Below are 24495 nucleotides of genomic sequence, written 5' to 3' on the forward strand. Positions count from 1 at the left end.
AGTACGCTGTAATCAAATCAAAATGATAGACAATGACAAGTGTTTGCATGGATGTAGAGAAATCAGCACCCTTACACATTACTAGTGAAAGTAGGTGATGCTTAATTTTGATCAACAACTTGATTTGATTAAGAAACACATAGGAAATTAATGAAGCACACTTTTGGCTGTGTCTGTGAGTGTATTTCAAGAGGCTTAACTGAAGAGGGAAGATTCACCCCAAATGCAGATAGTGCTGTAACATGAGCTAGAGCATCAGACTAAATAAAAAAGGAGAACGGAGCAGGAGAGATGGCTCACAAAAATAACGACTCTTTGAAATCTTCCTACATCTCACAGAACAGATGACAATACCTACAGCCAACAAGAAGGTAACAAGGTCAGTCACTCTAGGGCAGCAAGTCATGTCATGCTCTTTTATGTTGGAAAATAATTGAACACCATGGTTTTAGTCCTCAAAATAAGGGCTACCTCAGAGCTTCTAGAAGACTAACGTGGTTATACAGATCCACGTGTCTTTGTAGCTCACCCTCTTGATGTTCAACAAAACCTCTGACCCAGAAGATACAACAAAGTCTGAGAGCTATTTTTCTTAAAAGAGGTTCGCTATATATAGGCATGGCATTCATGGTAGTTTCTAAATATGGCTTTCAAAGCATCAGGGTTTTCTTTCCAAAGCCTTTCTGTCTTCCTTTGCTTTATTCTGGCAGCCTGGAAATGCAAAGAATCAGGCTACCTATGCAAATCCCAGCATATGCTTTTAAATATGCACCACATTCTGTAGTGACCATCATATTTGCAAGCCATGTAAAGCTCTGCAGTCAACGTAACTCACACCTTTGCAGGAGGGACTGAACACACACATACTAACAAAGTGATAAAAATATTATTAAATTCGCCTAGAGTTCCATCTCTTTAAAAATACTGTTTCACTTAGCAAGGATTATATTAAATTACTCCACTCCATAAACATTAAATAGTCTAATACACACAAACATCTCCTTCTCTCCCTCCTTCCCTCCTTCCCTCTCTTTTTCTCTCTCAGTATCAGGAATTAAACCAGGGGTCTCATATGTACTATGGAAGCACTCTCTCACTAAGCTATATCCTCAGTCCTTTCTTCAGAGTTTCATTTAGTTGCCCAGATTTGCTTTGAACTTACTATGACGGCCAGGCAGGCCTTGAACCTATGACTTTCCTGCCTCAGCCTCCTGAGCAACTAGAATTATAGATCTGTGCCACTAGGCCTGGCTTAAATGTGTGTCACATTAAACTCCCCATCAACCATGATCACTTTCTTCCCTGTATGGGAGGAGGGGAAATGTCTCACACAAGAAGAAGTCTCCCATATCTATTTCCACTTGAGTATCAGCCTCTCAAAGGAAGCAGACTATGCAGTCTGTACCCCTGGATTGCTCAGCCAAGTCAATACACACTAATTAGTTAGCATGACATCTCTACCACTGGGATATGCAAAAACCATACTGTTGCCAGGCCTTAGTGAAGATAGCATTTTCAGTGAAAAGAAGCAGCAGCAGCTTGGGTTAAGTGTTAGCAATAGGTATACATAATAATCTTACACATTATCTACTTTGTACTCTCAACAGGTGTTGCTTCTATTTGAAATATCTAAAGAAGTTCCTAAGAATTTACACACACACACACACACACACACACACACACACACAAAATAAACAAACAAACAAAAAAAAAAACCTCAGGGATGAAAAGAAGGCTTGGCAGGTGAAGCACTGTCTGGGTAAGCAGGAAAACCAGAGTTTGGATCCCCAGCACCCACATAAATGCCTGAAATGCCAGTACTTGGGAGGCAGAGACTGGAGCCCTGGATCAAGCTAGTTAGCCATAATAGCCAGATCAATAAGCTTTTGTCTCACATAGAAGATCCTGTCTCAATATATAAGGTGGAAATGATCAAGAAAGACACAACCTCAACCTCTTGGCTCAATATACATGCACACAGTTGTGTAAATCCATCTTCATACACACGTGCACCCACATCCTTACACATTCACTCCTGCCTGCATACTACACACAGGAAAGTACACACATGCAGTCAGTCACGTGTTTCTACAATATCTAAAACCCACAAACTAGAGCCACAGCCTGTCCACTGAGAGGAAAAGTGGTTCTGAACGCTGAAGTCTAGAATCTGCGAGCATGATGACAGAACAGCACCAAACTGTCCCTCACATAGCTACCCCGCACCCGCCACTCTTTAGTTATGACTGTCTCTAAATGTCAACTGAGATCTACCAAGTATAAACAGAGGTTCTATAAAGTAACGAGACTTGGGAACTGAATCCTTGAAGGCTTCAACTTAAAAATGTAAGTCCCACCCATACTGTATTTCAGTCAGATGAAACAGTCTAAGTCTGTTGGCTTATGATTGGTATCCATGCTCACTTTTGCCCAAAATTCAAAGCTCAGTATACATGATATGGTGGTTAATGTTGTCAACTGACAGGATCTAGGATCCTCTGGGAGCATCTGTGAGGGGTTCTGTAGATTAGGCTAGCCTCTGGGAGCACCTATGGGGGGGGTTCTGGATGAGACTAGCCCCTGGAAACACCTGTGAGCAGTTCTGTAGATTAGGCTAGCCTCTTAAGCATCATGGAGGAATTTTCTAGATGAAGCTAGCCTCTGGCATACCTGTGAGGGGCTATCCTGAACACACAGTATGAGCATAGAAAGGACAGGAGGAGATACACAAATGGTTCCCTCATGCAGCTGAAGCCCTTCCTCACTCAGCACAGCGAGGCTTCTGAACGTGAGCTGTGCTCCTGTTTCTCACCATCAGCCACACCCTTACATTTGCACACCCTCATCGATTTCATGCTGTGCCCTTGGACCTGTGAAGCCTCTGAAATCAAGGGGAGAAGCCAGCATGGGGAGTGGGGCCACATCCCCTGTGCCATTGTTTCCCCTACAATAAAAACACAAATTTATGAAATCATACTTTGTCTTCTTGAACTTAAGATAATTAGTCTAATTTGGATAAAGAAATGTAAGTGTGTGGGGGAGGGAACAAAAATATAAGCACAGAAATAAAGTAAGGAAAAACAGGCAGGTGAACGTACGTTTGGGACAGAAAGGTAAAACAATGACAATCCCCATCCACCCCCACCCCAACCCCCACATACATCACCCTACCCCCCATACACACACACCCTGCCCCTCACACACACACACCCTACCCCCCACACACACCCTACCCCCCCACACCCTACCCCCCACACACACACCCTACCCACCCCACACACCCTACCCCTCACACCCTACCCCCCCCACACACACCCTACCCCTCACACCCTACCCCCCCCACACACCCTACCCCCCCACCACACACCCTGCCCCTCACACACACACCCTACCCCCCACACACACACCCTACCCCCCCACACCCTACCCCCCCCACACCCCACCCTACCCCCCCACACACACCCTACCCCCCCACACACCCTACCCCTCACACACACCCTACCCCCCACACACACACACCCTACCCCCCACACACACACCCTACCCCCCCACACACACCCTACCCCACACACACCCTACCCCCCACACACACACCCTACCCCACACACACACCCTACCCCCCCACACCCTACCCCCCCACACACACACCCTACCCCACACACACACACCCTACCCCACACACACACACCCTACCCCACACACACCCTACCCCCCCCACACACACACACCCTACCCCCCATACACACCCTACCCCCCACACACACCCTACCCCCCCACACACACCCTACCCCACACACACCCTACCCCCCACACATACACACCCTACCCCACACACACACCCTACCCCCCCACACACACCCTACCCCCCCACACACCCTACCCCACACACACACCCTACCCCCCACACACACCCTACCCACACACACACCCTACCCCCCCACACCCTACCCCCCCCCACACACACCCTACCCCCCCACACACACACCCTACCCCCACACACACACCCTACCCCCCACACCCCACCCTACCCCCCACACACCCCACCCCCCACACCCTACCCCCCCACACACACCCTACCCCCCACACACCCCCCCCCCCACACCCTACCCCCCCACACACACCCTACCCCCCCACACCCCACCCTACCCCCCCACACACCCTACCCCCCACACACCCTACCCCTCACACACACACCCTACCCCCCCACACCCTACCCCCCACACACACCCTACCCCCCACACACCCTACCCCCCACCTACCCCTCACACACACCCTACCCCCCCACACACCCTACCCCTCACACACACACACCCTACCCCTCACACACACACCCTACCCCTCACACACACACCCTACCCCCCCACACACACCCTACCCCTCACACACCCTACCCCTCACACACACACCCTACCCCTCACACACCCTACCCCCCACACACAACCCTACACACACACACACACACACACACACACACACACACAGACACCTCTTTTCAAAGCTTTAAGCTCTATTCTTTGTCACTGATCAAGAACACACTCACCACTTTGCATTTCAACAGCGCACCAGACAAGTGGACATGTCTGTAGACTTAAACTCCAAGTGACTGTGCTAAAGACTGAGAACACAGCAAGAGCCTGAAGCAGGGGCCGGATATGACCAAAACACAAAATCACAAAAAACACAAAAACAAACAAACAAACAAAAAACTAATCTGAAATCACATGTCTTGTCTTTCCAAATCATAGAAACCATTGGGCTGAACATCAGAGGGGGTGGCCAGATGTCATAAAGCAACAGAGGAAAACATTGTCCAGGGACAACAAGGCAAATGGCCACCACCAGGAGAGGGACCAAAGTCATAGTTCTAATGTCCACCCAGAAGACAGCAAGGAACACAAACAGTTACTGTTCCAAATGTCAACTATGAATCTCCGTGATCTTGTAGTATGCATTTAAACATATTTAAATAACATTCTAGGCATTTTCAACATGACACTACTAATAAAACAAATATAAAGTCACCAGTAATGTCCCCTCTAGGAGAAGATGTCTTACATTTCATTATTTCTTCCCCTTCCTTTCCTACAGATATCCACGTTCAGAGAAAGAAATGGAACCTCGGCACAGATTCATTTTACATGCTTTAAAAACAGTTTCCTCTTCCTCTGCTTTTCCTTTTCTTTATTTTCCTTTTCTTTTCTTTTTGAGATAGGGTCTCACTCTGTATCCTACTCTAGCCTCCAAGTCAGGACAACCCTCCTGCCTCAATCACTGGGACTGCAGATGTGAGTCATTACACCTAGCTTGAAAACCGCATTCTCAATGCAGCATTAATTTAGCTCTTTGATTTAAATGTTCACATTTTTTAGACCATTTAAGAAACTTCCAGTTTTTCATTATTTAGACTAAAAATCCTTACGAATAAATTCTTTGCAGTGATTCAATTCCTATTAATTTAGCCTATTATAGAATATGAATTTGAAAAAATTCTTTCTTAAAACCTGTGGGAAAATTGCCTTCCAGAAGGGTTATATGTATTTATACTCCCACCAGCAGCGTATGAGAGTTCTCATTCCATGTTTTCAAAAACACATGGTGACCTGAATTACCAACATGAGGGGAGAAATCATCTGCCTGGATTTGGCCTGCACTGGAAAAAAAGAAGTCAGAATTCTGGCTACCACCCTTGGAAAAATTAACTTCATTTGTACTCTTCTGTGGGTGAAAAAAAAAAATAAGAATCAATCCACTACAATAAACTTAAAAAATATTAGTGTTGCCACAATTGCAAAGCTTCCCCAGGGAGTGGGGACATATTCTACTGCAGTGGTTCTCAGGTTTCCTAATGCCATGATCCTTTAGTACAGTTCCTCATGTCATGTTGACCCCAGCCATAACATTATTTCATTGCTATTTCATAACTGTAATTTTGCTGCTGTTATGAATCATACTATAAATGCAGGGTATCTGATATTCGACCCCATTGCAACCCACAGGTTGAGAACAACTGTTCTAATGCCTTCTGTAGCCCACATTCACAGAGAAAACAGGAAGGAATTCACAGCTCTTAATACATGTATTGATTTAAATTGCATTAGGAGCATTGAAAAATGCTTTTTGTGTGTTTTCTATACTGGGCCAGCCCACAGAAACCTGATTATTTTTGAATGATAAATGAATTTTCAAGTCCCAGAACAACCCAAAGTTCAAGTGCTTATGTTCTCCCAAATTAAAGACATTCATATATGTTCTGACACAAACACTAATCACATCGGATCCCACTGAACTGCCTGAGCTCTTACACTAAAGGTGCAATAAAGAGTGTTAGGCACTAATATTTGCCCAAGTGCTCAAAGGACAGATACTCCCACATCAAGCAGCTGTGAGACACCACATTCCATTTTGAAAGAACATTTTTCTCTTGACAAAAGCCTAAACGCTGCATTGCAGTTCAAAGAAATAGCAAGGTTAAGTCAATTCAGTTCTAAAAGAAAGCTTTGTGGCTGCCTCATGCTTGTAGTCAGAGCCAGCACTAGGGGCCAGTAAGATGGTTCAGCCAGTAAAGGTGACTGCCACCAAGCCTGATAACCTGAGTACATTCCTCAGAACTCACATGGTGGAAGAAGAGAACTGACTTACACAAATTGTCCTCTGAACTCCAACATGGGTGCCAAGCCATGAACACATACACAGATTAAATAAACGTAAGATATTTTAATAATTAAAAAGTAAATATAATAATAATAATAATTTTTTAAAGAATCAGCATTGGTGAAGATCCCCTGTAATTGTTGTCAATTCATGATTGAAGTCCCTTGTCAACTTCAGGGTGCACGTACCTCTGCAGTTATGATGACTCACATTAGCCAGGAAGATGGGTTTATGTCCACCATCTCTTTTTTAAAGTAAAAAAGAAACAAATCTCCACATAGTGGATACCATGGCCACTCATCCATCAGAAAACTGTCACATACAACTTTCAAGCAACAGGCACATCTTCTTTGGATCTGTTCCCTAAGCACATACTTGCAAGTTGATCACTCAGCAGTATTGTGGGTGACCTCCAGAGATTTCTTACAGGAAACAGAAACAAAAAAGCCAAGAAATAAACACCAGTTGGGGAAACTGACCAAATGCAGAGAGTGATGAAAATGGGAGCAAACACAGCATCAGCCATGTGGTGCAAACACATGCCCTTGAACTTTCCATGCAGGTAACTTTCCATGATTTTGAACATATTAAAAATAATGCAGAAGATGCCAGGAATGTGACACGTACCAATAAATGCAGCATATATTTGAAAGGCTGAACTGAGAGTTCAAGCCCAGCTTATGCTATAGAAAAGAGACCAGTCTGAAATATATGAGCAAAACTGTCTGGGGTGGGGTGGGGAGCAGGAGAAAGAAAGCAAAGGAAAGAGGAAAGAAGAAAATTCTATGGTATTAATGAAACAAATGGAAGATCTATAATAACATTCAAAACATGAACCCCACAGCCAAGAACGAGAGATGTGTGTTGACCTATCAAAAGATAAAGAATCATGAACCAATGTGTACAAGGTGCTTAAAGCTGCTATAACAAATCGCCACATGTCAGATGGCTTGCAACAGGAAAATTAGAATTCTGTGTTTTAAATTCACAGTCCTAGATAACAGAGTCCAATGCTACTCGGATGCATATGATGGTGGTTCATCAGGATAATCTGACTCATGCTTCTTCCTGACTTCTGACAACAATTTTCAACATGACTGGACTCAGGCTGCACCCAAATTTCTACCTCCATCCTCACATAGCCATCGTCCCTCTAGGTGTGCCTTGGGTCTATCCATCCAGACCTTCCTACAAAAACCAGTCAGACTGAATCTAAAGCACAGATTTTAACCCAGGGTCAAATCAACAAAACTAATTAAATCCGCAAAGACACTGCTTGGAAATGAGGACACAGCCTGAGGCTCAGTGGACATGAGTTTGGAAAGGACAGCCAAAACTGGACACGATACTGGCCACATGAGAGTTTTCTAGGTAATCTAATATGGTGCACATTCATTCTGCAGCTGTGCTCACTCCTGTCTGTGTCCTCCACGGCTGCTATGCACAGGGTTCGAAGTCTACGCCTGCTGAATAGTTAATGAAAGAGGCTTTGATGCAGTAGCAAGGCCTTTCCTCAGAGTGTAGATCCCCTGCACAATGGCAGCTCTTGCATAAACTCCACCTGATAGCTCAAGGGTCATTTCCTCTAGCATAAAATAAGGGAGGAAAAACAAAACAAACAAAAAAGGTGCTTGCAAAGCAATCTGAGCAAAGAATCCTTGATATTTGCAGTGTGCTCTAATGTTCCCAGCAGCCTCATCCACACTAATTCAACAGCCATTATTTTTAATGAACTAAACTTCCTTCAGTGGCTTCCCAAAGTCCCCAAGCTTGTTTTAGAAAAACTACTATCTCTCCTTTCATATACAAACAACCATATTTATTTATTTACATTTATACACACACACACACACACACACACACACACACCTATGCCCACACATTTATAGGTAAGTGTATATATAATCAACTTCTGTGTAACCTGAGATGGTTAATTTTATGTGACAACATGATTGGGCTAAAGGATGCCCAGACAACAGATAAGCCCTCCTTTTGGAATCAGTGGCATGAAGAATCCCTGTCCTCATGGATGTAGGTATTCTATAGTCCACTGTAGGCCTGGATAGGACAAACAGGCAAGGCAAAAGTAAATTCTAGTTCTGTGTTAGAATGCCCATCTCTCCCTTCAGACATCTGAACTGCAAGCTCTTAGGTCTTTGGCTCAGACTTAAAGTTTCTATTGCTGCAACAAAATACCATGACCAAAAACAAGTTGGGGAGGTAAGTGTTTATTAGACTTATACTTCCATATCTGTTCATAAGCAAAAGAAGTCAGGACAAGAACTCAAACAGAGCAGGAAGCTGGAGGCAGGAGCTGATGCAGATTCAGAGCAAATTCTAGCCCATCAGTTATTTCTCTGGAAACATCTTCATAGACATGTCAAGAGGTGTACTTCCCCAATCTCCTAGGTGACTCAAAATCTAATCAGGTTGACAATGTGTCTTGACTGTCAGTCACCATTACTGATCACAGGCATCATCGCCTCCCTTATACAGCACAAGCACCATTTGATTCCATCCATTTAATTCAGTTCTAGTTCTTAACCTTATGTAACATCAATGAAATAGCCATCTTTTAATTAATGTTTTTAAATACCTCATAAATGGTGGCATATCCACTCATCATGATTCATATGGATTTATATATTTCCTACCTTGGAGCAAGACCTATTTACCAAGGACTCACTGAATGAGAAGCAATCTAGCTAGAGGAGAGAAGTTGGGTTCTTCTGATCCATACTGAGGAATTCCTATCAGATGACACAGAGTCACCAGAAATACTGCCTTCCTTCCACAAGAGTCATAAAAGGCTGTGCTTGAACTAATATGAATGTATGTATAGAGAGAGGTAGGAGTGCCTGTGTGTGTGAGAGAGAGGGGGCAGAGAGAGAGAGAGAGAGAGAGAGAGAGAGAGAGAGAGAGAGCAGGCTCCTGTGCACTGGTGGAGAACAGAGGATAACTTTGGCTGTTGTTCCTCGGTTGCTGTTCTAGTTATTTGAGACAGGGTCTCTTACAGCCTGGAACTCTCTAAGTAGGCTATGCTAACTGACCAGTGAGCCCAGGAATCCTCTTGTCTCTGTATCCCCAGCACTGGAATCACACGTATGTGCCACCATACTTGGTGCTCTGGGCATCGAAGTCAGTCCCTCATGCTTGTAGGTAAGTGCTTTATTTACCTACTGCACTATCTTCTTTCTCAGTGTCATGATGTAGAATTAGCAAAGGCCTGTACCAGAGGGCCAATATGGAGATGCAGGGTTCACCAAGTCACAGGTCACTAGCTATACCAGAGACTCCCTTGTAGTTGACAGAAGTCAAGAGGATCTGGAAGTGGAATCATGGGTTCAGTATAGCCAAAGGAAGCTAAAAGACATCTGGGTACTATCTGTTTATCAGCTACAATGTGTTATTAACTAATAAGAGATGAAATGCAGGGAACAGTAGAGATGATCCAGCCATTAAAATGCTTCCTGCTCTTCCAGAGGAAGCAAGATCAGTTTCTCTGCGGGTGGGGGGGGGGCATCCATCTATAATTCCAGCTCCAGGAATCCAATGTCCTCTTCTGGCTTCCACCAGTACTTGCGTTCAAGTTGCATACACATACATAGACACAAGTACAAGCATGCGTGTGCACACACATACGCACGCGTGTGCACACGCCCACACACACACACACACACACACACACACTTTTTAAAAATTCTTTAAAGAGATGAAATACATAAAGGAAGTGTGCTGGAAAATTTCATGTAAATTTGACACAAGCTAAAGTTATCTGAGAGGAGGGAACCTCAATTAAGAAAATGCCTCTACAATAGGCAGCTGTAGGGTATTCTCTTAATAGTGACTGATGGGGGAGGACCCAGCCCATTATAGGTGCCATCCCTGGGCTCCTGGTCCTGGGTTCTATAAGAATGTAGGCCGAGCAAGCCATGGGGAACAAGCCAGTAAACAGCATCCCTCATGGACTGCATTGGAACCTGCCTCCAGGTTCCTGCCCTATTTGAGCTCCTGTCATGACTTCTTTTGATGATGAACAGTGATTTGGCAGTATAAGCCAAGGCGAATAAACTCTTTCCTCCCCAGCCCGCCTTTTGGTCATGGTGTTTCATCACAGCAATAAAGACCCTAAGACAGGAAACTGAGTAGATACATTAAGTTCTGCGAGCTATAGCTATTTGACTCTGTCATTATAGTACAAAAGCAGCTACAGACATGGCATAATCACATGTCTAACTGTGTTCAAATAAGACTAAAGAAAATGGGAGGGGGTGAGGTTCCTGGGTTGTAATCTGTAGTCTTCTTACAATGTATAGAATTAACAGTTGTACAGAACAAGTTAAAATTTTAACCTTCTCATCAGCACAGTGTCTCACTGTGATTTAGCTGATTCTTAATGTCTTTGGTGTTTATAGACCCTGAGAGACCTGGTCAAAATAATCAGTCCAACTCGTCCCCCTCCTGGGAAAATACTCACCCCGAAAAATCTGTGGTGAGAATCCCATAGTGGAAGATGTATATTCGGCTGATGTGGCATATCGTGAGGTAGCCCATTGCTACAAAAAAGGAATACCTGAAATGCAAATCACAGGGACCAGATTAATGTGCATGACAGTAAACTGCTCAACAAACACTCTCCTTGTCCCCTCTCTCACCCTCTGCAAGTGACTGGTCACAAAGTTGTGAACATTCCATCCCATCTCCCCTTTTCACTCACTCCTCTGAGCCCTGGTATCAACTGGAACAGCTTTATAAAGAACAAATCCCTGGGCTCTTCCTCTAGTTATTCTGGTTTAACTGTACCGGGTACATGTGGGCACGTTCTTAGACTCATTCTTAGCACAAACCATTACAATTATATGATGACCTTCATATATCAAACACATATCAATCACTACCATATGCACATGAGTCTCCCTACCCATGCATCAGGCATCCAATTACCACTTATTCGTGAGCAACTCCTCTATGTTTTTCAGAAAGATGACACACGATATGAACTAGCAATACACACCTGTGTTGCGTACACTGACAAACATTTACATATATACGTATTCTTATCAACTTGTAGTTTTAAACACATACAATAATCTGTGCAATGGAAAGAATACATGCTCCCAAATGTGTATGTCAAAACCCTAACCTTTAGTGTGATGGTATCAGGTGCTAAGGCCTTTGGGAGATTACATCATAAGGACAGAGCCCTGATGATTGGGATCAGCATCTTTATAAAAAGGGATTCTTCTGTGTCTATAGTGGTGGCACACAACTGTAATTCCAGCACATGAGGGGTTGAGGCAGGAAGATTGTAAGTTCAAAGTCATCCTCGGGTGCATAGGAAATGTGAGGCAAATCTGGGAAAACCAGGGGAATATCCAGAGAGCTTTCCCATAAAGAACTATAACAAGATAGATGCTCACAAGAAGCCCTGGCTGATTAGAGTCTGGCTTCCATCCTCCAGAGATATGACAGACTAATTTCTGTCTTTATAAGCCACCTATCTAGCTAGCTAGAGTACTTTGTTGCCAGCCTCTGAAGACTAAGACACTCTGATAAGCTACTGTCTCCCTTTCTTGACTGTACATTTCATGAAAGCACAAATGTTCCTTAGTGTTTGTTAGCCAAATTCATCTATTGTGTGTTAAATGTACAAATAAGTATGGAAGCAGTACTTTAAAGTGTTCAATGAACCCACTGTCAAGTCAAATTAAAACCCCTGAACACAGCATGCAAGGGGTAGCCCCCTCTAAGTTCTCCTCCACTGCTGTAGACTCATCTTCAGGTATGGTCCATGTCCATTTAATGCTCAATTACATTGGCCTGCCCATGGTCCACAACTGCATCTTGTTTTCAGACCAGATGCCTTTGTGTATGCCCTTCCTTCTGCCTGTCACTCCATCCTCCATCTTACAGTTCATCTGAGAATTGCCCAGTTCTCAGGCAAGGCTCGGCCTCTATGCCATCTCTCTGCTATCACTTGTTCAGACATCCTCATGGTTGATCTTGGTCGTCAGCTTAACTGTATTTTTTTTTTTGCTGAGGAAATAAACCTTTGGATGTATCTCTGATGGTATTTCCAGAGAAGATTAACTGAAGGCAATGATCAGCCCTGAATGTGGGTGGTAATGCCAACAGGAATATAGATATAAAGTCTATGGAGAAAGCAGCATTCATACACCTACTTCTTTTTCTTTAAAGATTTCCTAACTTCATTTTATATGTAGGAGTGTTTTATCTATATGTATGCCTGTGTACCAAGAGTGTGCAGTCCCCATAAAGGCCAAAAGGGGGCATCAGATTCTCTGTAACTGGCATTAAAGGTAGTTGTGAGCCACCATGTGGGTGTTGGGAATTGACCTGGGCCTTCTGGAAAAGCAGCCAGTGCTCTTAATGGCTGAGCCATCTCTCCAGGTATAACTGCTTATTTCTGAGCATGTGCAGCTATTATCAGACTCCAACTTCTCCAATCTTCCAATGTGGGCTCTGTATATAAGAAGCTCCAGACTTTAGTGTCACATTATGACTTCTGAGATGTCTAAATTCCTACACAGTTCTCTGCCTTTCCAGCAGATAGCCATTGCTGTACTACTCAGCCTCCATCATATATATATAGCCAATCTAATAAAGCCCCTTAATTACATGTATGTACATGTCTGTCTCTCTGTCTCTGTCTGTGTGTCTGTGCATCGTCTCAATCTCTCCATTTCTGTCTCTGCCTCTCTGTCCCACTGTGGTGTGTGTGTGTGTGTGTGTGTGTGTTTAGACAGGGTCCCACCATGTAACTTTGTAACTGGCTAGCCTGGAACTCACTCTGTGTAGACTAGGTTGGCCTGGAACTCACTCTATGTAGACTAGGTTGGCCTGGAACTCCCTCTATATAGACTAGGATGGCCTGGACCTCACTCTATGTAAACTAGGTTGGCCAGGAACTCACAGAGATCTACTTGCCTCTGTTTCTGCCTTCCAAGCACTGGGATTAAAAGTATATACCATCATGCTTGGATATATATGCATATTCTACTGGTCTTGCTTCTCTAGAGCATCCTACCTATTACGCCACTCCTTTTCCCCCAAACCCAGCATAAATCACTGCTCAGCTCTTTACATTTTTCTAGTACAGAACACTAATAAATTACAATTATCCACTTGTACATCTGCTTCCCCAACTTACTGGAACCCTAAGCATTGCAGCCCTTAGCCTGACATGCAGATTGGGGGTAGGGAGACATTATGACTATTAGAAGAAATGAATACAGTTAGTATTTTATATGTCTCAGGAAACCATCAGATATAGACATAAATCCAAAAGCTATAACTTCTAACATGTCATAAACCAGGGAAGATGAATATTCTGACATTAAATTGTACTAAGACTCACATATTCACATTAAAATAACTCATGAATTCTAGGTCAGCCCAGGGAGTAGTAAAGTAAGGACAATAGCCAGGTAGAAAGCATAAAGAGTTCTCTAAAGCATTATACAACATCAGGTTCTCTTTTATCTTAGTTATGGAGGACGTCGTTACAGCGGAAGGGTAATGGCCGGGCATTTGCCTACTGTGCACAAAGACCTGAGCTTGCTACTCAGCATCACCAAAAACAAGAAAGGAAAACAGTGAGGATTAAAGAGGCTTAACAAAAAAATTCAAAATCTGAAATATTCTAAAATGAAAAATACTCCACAATTTTCAAAAAGGATGAGGGTTATGTCAACCCTTAGAAGGATTCAGATTGCAAAACATTTCCAATATTAAGGTTTCAGATTCAATATTCATGCCACTGTGGTCTACGCTCATATTCCACAATCTTAAAGCCTTCAAAACTGGAAACACTTCTTTCCAAAACACTTTCCATAAAGAATATTCAGCCTACACCATCGAAAAAGGCCTCTCTTACTTTGGATCCATCCTCTATCCCTTCCAACCACAAAGACAGTCTACAAAGCCAATGGCCAAGATCACACGCCCTGAGAAGCAAGAGCAGGAGGAGGGGAGGGAAGCCTTGCTGCCTCTGGCTTCCGGGCCCTTTCCCCAGATAGCTCACCAGCTCAAGGCAGAAGTACAAGGCAGATTTAACAGAAAATAGATTCTTCTAGAACCTGGTCAACTATAGTCCCACCTGTTTCTTCCCTGGCTGACAAGGTAAAGAGATTCAATCCAGTTGTTGCAATTAAACTACAGCTGCCAACGACAGGGATAAATACTGAATCCTAACACAACATGGCATTCTTGTTCTGCCTGGACCTGAATTCCTGTGAGGTGCAGAGAACATATATCGTGGACACAAAGTAATAAGAGCTCAAACCCCAGCACTTGTAAAAGCAATCTGTGGTATGAGAAGTTGGCAGGGTGGCTATTTTTGGAAAGAGGAGTATGGCAGGGATTAGAACAGGACAGTTAGTAATGTTCTCTTTTTGACCTGACTGGGTATGTTCTCTCTATAAAAATTTATTCATTACCTCAACTCAAAAAAAATAAAAGAAAATCTATATCCTACGCATTTGTTTTAGAAAGACTGTGTTAGCAATAATGAAATTAAGTATCAACTGATGTATTAATCATTTATGTATTAAGAATAATAGAATACATTAAAAAAGAGCTTAGCCTAGGAGATAGCACAAAGCAAGGTCTCTAGAATCAATTAACTACATCACCAGTTGTCACACAAGGCCTCCATCCTGCAAGTTATGAACCAGATCTGCTTCAGCTGGTCCTGGTAGAGCAAGCTGATGTGTGCTTCCTGCCTAATCCTGTGACTTGGGATGGAAACAGAGGTGGTACCCTAAGAACTCTCTCAAAACATTCTGAGGAACAGCTAGGCCAGAAACGGGTTCCTTGCAGACAGTAAACACTACCTCTCCATATCTCTTCTGAGCCACAAGATGTCAACATGACATGAAAAGGAGAACAATTTAGATGTGATCATGAGACCATCATCTTCTGAATTTGCATTCAAGGGAACTGGGAAGCTGGCTCAGTGGGTAAGAATGCTTGATATGCAAGCATGAAGACTTGAGTTCAAATTCCCAGCAACTGCTTAGTAAAAGGCTGGTCATGGCTGTTCTTGCCTGTAACCCTGGCAGTTGGGGTATGAGGGTGGGAGAAACAGACGGATCCTAGAAGCTTTCTGGACAGCCAGCCTAGACAAAAGTAGTGAACTCCCAGTTTCAGTGAGAGACAAGTGTCTCAAAAGGAATGAGGTGTCCAGCACCAGAGGAGGACATCAGAACATCTGACATTCTACTCTGGTCTTTGCATCCATGTGCATGCATGCGTGTACCACGTGCATACATCTACATACACATATGCACACATGGGAGGGGTTATTCATAGTCATTCAGAAATTTTTAATTAAAAAGAAAAAAGTCATTCACACTATTACAAACCCCACACCTCACGGGAGTTGGAGAAAGCTAAACACAGGGAGGCAACCCCACCTGTCCGGATTTCACATTTGCTAGCCTCAGCCTCATGTTCTTTCCCTGAAACAATGGAGATGAAAAGAACTTTGGAACTTGGTTTAAGTTATATGGAGTTCTTCCTTCGGGAAGTGGCCCACTCCCTACTTCTGCAAACTAGCAACCATTCAAGCAAATAGAAAGATGAAGAACAAATTTGGGCATCTTTATGGCAGAGTGTTCTACTACCACAAAACTGTTACAGTGAAAATCATTGTCTGTCTGTGAATGGTCCACCTCCATCTAGGTTGGAATGTCCCATTTCCAGACTCCAGAGTGAAACCTAGAAACCGAGGCCTGCCATGAAACAAGGGCACATATATACTTTTTGACCCTCTGAAAACCAGAATATGCCCCAACAGTGTTAAATCATTATGAGGAAGAACTGACATTTTATCACGGGTAACAAGGCGAAGTCCTACTACTATCCAAGAAGTTATTTGCAGTTAGTTGATAAGAGGGAGAAAGAAAACTAGTCTTCTTCAAAGGAGTAATGTTGGGCATATCAACTACACACCCAGGGCAGGAATAGCTGACTAACACAAAATAGAATGCATGGGGTTTGAGGGTTTTGTTTGCTTGGTTGGTTTTGTCTCTTGATTTGTTTGTTTGTTTGTTTGTTTGTTCAAGAGAAAGGATATGACGTAAGGAGGGTGGGGGAAATGATCTGGGAGGGAAAGAATATGACCAAAAAGTGCATGAAGATCTTTAGAAACAAAAAGAAAACACCAATGTGACAAAATGGAAAAAAGAAAAGGAAATGTGCTATAAAATGTAACATTATTACTCATCATTTAATTCTGTGGTTCTCAACCTGTGGATCACCACCCCCACAAAGACAGAATCAACACTGAGTTTTCAGACAGACCACAAGAAAGACAGACAGACATTGTAAAACACTCCAGTAGTCTATCATCTGATCATGTGATCATACAGACTTCAAGGAAGAATTAAACTACTCTGTGTCTTGATGGCAAATATCACAGCAAAACTTAGCTTTCTCACTGAGTGATTCTCTTGTGTGATATACATTGACATATTCAAAGTATACAACTAATAAGTTTTGATATATGCAAACGCTCAGAAAACTGTACCTAAATCTGAGAATGGACTTTGCCTCACCCCTGCACATTTTCCTATTCTTCTTTTCGTGACCCTTGCCCCATCTCTAGGCACCACCCCACACCATAGATTAGCTTGTGTTTTCTAAAACATAATACAGGTGGCTCCCTTCATTCAACACAATTATTTTTAGATGCAAACATGCCATGCTGTATCTCCAGAGTTTATTCCTTCCTATAGTTGTATCATACTCTAATGTAGCAAATATCTAACTTGTGCCCAGATTGAGGCTGCCTGATAAATGGATAAACCTTCTTTCAACTGAATACCGCTTTACATCCTTTTTCCATAAAGCCTTTTTTTTTTTTTTTTTTTTTTTTTTTTGAAGATTCCTATCCTGCCTGTTCTCTGACATCCTGGAGAAGCTCAGACATATCACTCATGGGGAATAAGCAAAATACATTTCCCCCAGAACACATTTCCTCCCTGAATACTGCTCTATCTCAGCATCTTACCTGTGAATATTGGATACACCTGCAGTGACCATGACTCCATAACACATCAACACCAGTACAAAGAGATGTACAGCATACCTTTAAGATACAAGGAAAGGGGAGAGAGGATGCTGAGAACAATTCAGACTGACCTACCCATTGAATACCCCACCCCTACCCATCCCAAAGTTAACTCATAAGAAAACATAAGTCAAAGTGTTATTCTACAGAATCAAAACACTGTATCTCAGAAAAGACACTGGAAAGCCTGGGCATCGAACGTCTGGAATCTGTCAGTGAGTAGATGAGGATGTTTACATCCATATTACATTGAAAGCCCAAAAGGAATTCTTTTGGGTGGACTTCATGTTTTTAAGTCTCCAAGCTATTTTTCTAAGTTTCACAGTACCAATACCAAAATCCCACTTCCCCATATGTTAGGGATCTTCGTTATTGTTGCTCTTGTTGTTTTAACACAGTGGCTGATTCAAAATCTGTGTCCTTTACCAAAGGTTTGTGGCCATAGAGCGGTATCCTGGTACCTTCACCAAACTCACAATTTCCTTGAAGAAACACTTCCAGAAACCAGTCTCTATCACGTGAACCCTAAGAAGTGCCACTCCCTAGGTATTTGACATCTTTGTGTGTTAGGAGGTGCTGTACTAAGGTGAACTCCCTATCTGTTAGAGAATGACTCGACCCTAATCCCTGCACTCAAGTCTTTGGAGTAACACTATGTCTCCAACAACAAGACAAGAAACACACCAACATCCACAAGGACTAGGGAGGAGTCCCCTCTTGGGAAGAATTAAATCTTATAGCATTCTGTCTATATGACTCAAGGAAGTCTGTAGAGGTCTAGGTGTTTTACAATGCCATATATTTCTTACCAAGAATATCATCACAAAACATCTAAGTGATAAACATTAGAATTTATGTGGTTCATACTCACCAGCCAAAACAAAACACAACAAAATAAATGCCCAAAATGGTGGCCAATGCATGACGGACCTCAGGGCTAGCTTTGCCGGGATGTAAGTAAATTCTAAACCAGAAAGCAGCAGACAAGGCAAAGAGCTGGCAAGCCACAAAGTTAACCTGTGGAGACAGAGAATAGGTGTTTTCAGTGTTTTGCCTATATAAATAGGTTTTGGGTTTTCAGGTGTCTATACCCAGATGCCTCTGAAACTTAGATTTTTTTTTTTTTTTTTTTTTTTTTTTTTTTTACCACCTCACTGAGTGTTTGGAGAAGGGATGAGCAACAGAAGGAGAAGGAGAATCGTGCCTTCGCATGGTGTAATAAACCCAGGGCTGGGACAATGGCTTGGAGGTTAACAATACTCGTTCAATTCCCAGCACACACAGAGCAGCTCTTAACCATCTAAAACTCCATTTCCAAGGGTCTGATACCCTCTTTTGTCTTCCTTGGGCGTTACACATGCATGCGGTATATAGACATACATGCAGGCAAAACACTCATACACACAAAAATAAAATAAGATAAGATAAAGAAATAATAAACCCCAGAGTCCCTTCTCCAGCCCCTTCAAACCTCCAAATGCTCTCCTTCCGAGGCAGTGGTTCTCAACCCTCCTGATGCTGTGACCCTTTAATACAGTTCCCCACATTGTGGTGACCCCCAACCATTACATTGTTTTTGTTGCTACTTCGTAACTTCAATGTTGCTACTGTTGTGAATCATAATGCAAATATCTGATATGCAGGATATCTGAATAGGACTGCACAGGGTTCGTGACCCACAGATTGGGAACCATGCTCTAAGGATCTGGGAAGTCTGTTGACTGGGTCTGCTTTCCAGGCCTTCAGCACTTCCCTAAAGGGAAGAGTATATGTCTGGCATGTCCTTGTGCTGTGATTTAAATACAGCACACCTCCTACAGGCTGATGTGATGGAACTTTTGAGTCCATAGATGCTGATGCTATCTAGTTTCTTGAAGGTTGCTATATCATTAGTAGGTGAAGCCTCACTGGAGGAAGTACGTCATGGGAGGGGAAGCCCTACTTCCTATCTGCCCTCAGATTCCTGACTATGGATTTTTCCATGGTGGATTAGATCCCTGAACACCCTGAGCCAGCATAAGACCTCTTCCCTAAGCTATTGCTTGGCAGGCATTAGTAACAACACCAAGAATAGTTAACTGATAATGTTTTTTTTCTTTTTCTTTCTTTCTTTTCTTTCTTTTCTTTTCTTTTTTTTTTTTAAACTTAAAATTCCAAGATTTTGCCAAAGTGGCCATCAGATGTTTTCTGATCCCAGTTTTCCTATCTTAAATCAGCACCAAATAAGAAAACAGTCTTCAAGTTCAAGGCATGACACTGAGGATCACAAGAGACACAGCCCACATTAAACCGCCAGTGTCAACCACATTCTGTGTGTGTGTGTGTGTGTGCACGCGCGCGTGTGTATTTATCAAACATTCTTTCCTCTCAGCCCAGCATCCAGTCTATAGCCACAGCAGGGTATATTGACTCAGGAACGTGGCTCTATTCTTCTGTCTGGCTAACTTTAATGACAGACACCACATTCCTTTGGAAACAAGTCCCTCTGATCTATCACTGAAGACACATCTGTAAGGGCCGTGGGCATACCTTATCGGTAAGGCAATCGTCTTACATGTGTGAGATCCTGGACTCGATCTCCAGCATGAACAATAAGGGGAAAGTAAGACAGAAAGGAAGAAGAGGAAAAAAAGACAGAAGATGAGAGGAGGATTTTACCTAAGACATTAGAAACAAGGTATGTATGGTGGTGCATGCCTATAATCTCAGCACTCAGGAAGCCAAGACAGGAAGATCAGAAATTCAAGGTCATCATCCCTGGTTACATGTATGAGTTCAAAGACATCCTGGGCTATTTATGCAAACCAGCGAAGGAAGGGAAAGAAGAAAAAATATATTCCTCAAAATATGTGAGAAAGATCAGCTGATTTAAAAAAAAAAAAGCATGTATCTTTACATTTTAAACTTAAGGTAAATCTAATTGCAAACATGCTGAGTACTTCAACCGTTATCACAAGCTAGAAAAGCCATGTAAGCCCTTCAAAGGACCGAGGACTAAGGATGAGCATGCATATCAAGGCACTTTTAGAAAGCAATAAGACAAAAAAGGAAGAATAAAACCACCAGATTTCATTAGCACTTTTCCAAGACTCGATGGGGGGGGGGGGGGGGGGAGCTGCTACTACAGGAGAAGGAAAGGGTGGGGGGAGAGGAAGAAGGAGGAGGCATCAGATCCAGTGGGGCGCACTTTTTTTTCCCAATCAAAAAAAAAAAAACTTTCGCCCCCCCAAAAAAAAAAACCCCCCCCAAAAATTTTTTTTTAAAAAAACCCCCCCCCCCCCCCCCCCACACCCCTGTTCCCACTAGACTCCACCTTTACTTACAACCTTAGAAGACCCAGAGAAAAGGACTTGGGAGCCTGCTATGCAAGCTTTGATCCTATCCTCCAATCTAGGCTGAACAAACAACTGGCAAGCCTGCACACAGAACAGAATGAGAATCTGGTGAAGTAATCCCAGCAGAGCGGCGGCTGAGGCAGGAGGATTGCTAGTACCAGGACAGCCTCAGAGGGAACAGGGAGACTTGATCTAAAAAAAAAAAAAAAAAAAAAAAAAAAAAATTGAAAAGTTAAGTGTGTCTGTGTGTGTGTGTATTTATCGTTCATTCTTTCCTCTCAGCCCAGTGACCAGCCGATAGCCACAGGAGGAGGGTACATTCAGGAGAGTGGCCACAGGGAAATCTGCTGTATCCTTTCTGTTTGACCAGGAACTGTGGAGCATTTGTACATGAGATGATTCAGAGAATACAGTAAGAAAGTTTGGAGCATAGCCCTCAAAACAGTGATACTAGCAGTGCCTGGAAACCCATTAGAAACGTACCTTTAGCTGGGCAGTGGTGGCACATCACACCTCTAATCTCAGCACTCAAGAGGCAGAGGCAGGCAGATCTCTGTGAATTTGAGGCCAGCCTGGTCTACAGAGCGAGTTCCAGGGCAGGCTCCAAAGCAATACAGAAAAACCCTGTCTCGAAAAACAAACAAACAAAAACCTGTTTGGCCTATTGTTCAGAAACATATCTTCTCTGGCACCCCAGACCTACTGAGTCTGGGCACCTTATGGGCGGGCGGGACCCAGTAACATGTTTGTGCCCCCCTTTGCTCCAGGACAATCCACCTTGAAACAGAGGTACCCAGGTCACCTTCCTCCTTTCTTTCTGTACAAAGAGGCAAAATGACCCTGAACCAAGTTATTCTCTGGGCTTTCAGCTCCTAAGCTGAGTTTTATAAATCCACAACAGAGACAAACTTGAAAATCAAGGACATTTCCAGAAAGGGGACTGGAAAGGAGAGATTTTTTTTCCCCTTTTTATTCCAAAAACTTGTCTTCACAAAAAGAATTCAACACATACCAAATCCCTCAAAGATTAAACCTCATCTCTTAGAGGAAGCATGGATAAAGAAAATATGCATGATTCGTGATATTGTTTTATTCAATCTTTCATATTTACAGGGAACTCAGGCTACCGGTGGGATATTTCCTTTTCCAGTGCTTTGGCCTCCAGAGGCATGCTGGGGGTTGCAGTTTCATTCCTGAATTCCAGCAACAATTACAGCATTGTGTGGACCCTGCTGTACAAAGACAAGTAGAGGGCAGCTGTTTTGTTGATCGGATTCCCAAACACAAGCTAAGCTGGCATGACTCAGATCCAGCACAAGCTCAATTTGCACAGCTTACAAGATTTCAAAGTCACTTGGCGGCAAACAAACACACCCCCAAAGTGTGTGCTCTTACCCCACCCGCCCAGGGTATGCTGTGCTGAGCTTTTCAAATGTGGCTCACAAAAAACCCTCTGCTGTTCCCACACTGTAGTAGAAAGCTATTGTTTGGGGATTTGTGCCTCGTGGCCTTCATGGCTTCCAACTAAAAACAAACTGTGTCTCCTAAAACTAGTGCCTTCCTCCTAATTGAAGAGAAACAAGCACACTACTTTTAACAGAGAGCAAATATCAACAATCCAAAATGATCTTCCCCTCTTCCAGCGGTGTACCAGCAGTACACCAAGGAGGGGCAGGCAAGAGGGCAGGCCTGGGTCCTTTCTCCTCTGTGGCACTGCTTTATACCCACCCAGACAAGACCAAGTGATTAAATGATCCCCGACTTAAAGGAATGTCGTTCCACCACAAACAGCACTCTCTTGCCTTGCTCTCCCCCCTCACCCCCCACACACCCCAAAAAAGAAAACAGAAGGAGAACTCAAACTGAGATTCCCTTCTGTCTTGTGTTTCACAGAACAAAAAGTGTCTGTTCCACACCCTTTAGCTACTTTTCCCGTTCAAAGAGATCCTTATTCCCAGAGCCTTGCAATGTCAGCAAGACATGTTTTTAAGTCTGCAATGAGCCCATTTGTCTCCCCAGCCTGTGGATAAGCAAATGTTATTAAAGAAGGATAATCAATGTGCATAATTTTGCAACCTATCAAACTTTCCTTTGATATCTCCTCTCATCCTGAACATAAGTGCCTTTTATTGAGTGCTTACAATAGACGGGGGACAATGACAAATTTCACACTAATGATTCTGTCAATTTTATATAGTAACCTGCTTCCCTAGACACAGGGAGACAATTAACGAACACCACCATGAAGTGTGATGGCTGAAGTCACAGCAGAGTCCATGGAGGTCACTCATGGTTCTGTATGGCTAAGTCTCTGTTCCAACCATTCTCCCAAGAAGAACTACCACTCAGGCAAAATTACTGCCTTCTATACAATTTCTGGTGCTGCCATAACAAAGTACCACAAATCAAGGGCTGAGACCAAGAAGTGAGCAAGGCTGGCTTCTCTGATGCCTCTCCTTAGCTTTACTGACTACTGTGCCCTGTGTTCTCACATCCTGTCTGTGTGTCACTGTCTTAATTTTCCATATAATGACACCATCTATACTAGATTCTATATGGCCGATTTTCATCACCACCTCCTTAAAAACCATCTCCAAACATGGTCACATCCCCAAACACTGGGGGACTTGACTTGTAACACTGCCCAATAAAAACCCTCTTCCCAAATCCATGAGCTGAAGTAGACATCACTGTTGTTATCCCAGAAGGCAAGGCTACAGAGGATGCTGTGGGCCTCATCATAACTTGGAGCCAGCTACCTAGAGGCTACCCCAAAAGGACTGCCAACAGGACTACCCAGCTGCTGGCCCTGCTTGGATGCTACCACCCATAGTGACATATCTACCCCACCAGATCCTGTTGTACTGACCGCGCCCATTGTGGCATAGGAACAGGTGCAGTCATCTGTTTCTCGTGTGATTTCTCCCCGAATAAACATCAATCAGCCTATATTGCGTCCCAGAATCTTATTTCCCATGCAATAACCACCCCTGTGGAATGATATTTCATTCTAGGTTTGTACATGTTGAAAAGGTCCACTGTCCTTTGCTTCAAACAAAGAGCAGTGACCAAAAGCGCTTTTTAAAAAAATGTGTGTATTCATGTAGATGTGCGTGCACTAGTACCCAACTAGTGTCTCCTTGTGTCACTTCCCACCTTATCTTTCCAGACAGAGTCTCTCACTGAACCTGGAATTACCAATTCGGCTAAGCTGGTTGGCCCAGCAATCCCCAGCACTGAGACGAGCACCACTCACAACTGGAGTTCTTACATGGGTTCTAGATGATGGAACCCAGCTCTGCATACGGAGGAAGCAAGCAGTTTACCTACTGAGTCATCTCCCCAACCTGGCAATCAGCATTTACTGAAACATATGTGTCAGGGGGCTCAACAACTGTCAGTTGTCATTCAAAG

At 43.3% G+C, this 24495-nt stretch overlaps 1 protein-coding gene across 1 annotated transcript in view; it reads right to left on the bottom strand.

Moving 5' to 3' along the window:
• The window catches only part of Mboat1 (membrane bound O-acyltransferase domain containing 1), a 94441-nt gene that overhangs the window by 31000 nt on the left and 38946 nt on the right, over positions 1-24495 (bottom strand). Inside the window, exons 2-4 of the mRNA XM_051194499.1 lie at positions 18618-18763; positions 17687-17764; positions 11129-11224 (exon numbers count right to left, since the gene is read on the bottom strand). Of these exons, the coding sequence (XP_051050456.1) occupies positions 11129-11224; positions 17687-17764; positions 18618-18763 (320 nt within the window). The remainder of the gene's footprint in view (positions 1-11128; positions 11225-17686; positions 17765-18617; positions 18764-24495) is intronic.

This window comes from Phodopus roborovskii, unplaced genomic scaffold (genome assembly GCF_943737965.1).
Source record: "Phodopus roborovskii unplaced genomic scaffold, PHOROB, whole genome shotgun sequence".
NCBI lineage: Eukaryota > Metazoa > Chordata > Mammalia > Rodentia > Cricetidae > Phodopus > Phodopus roborovskii.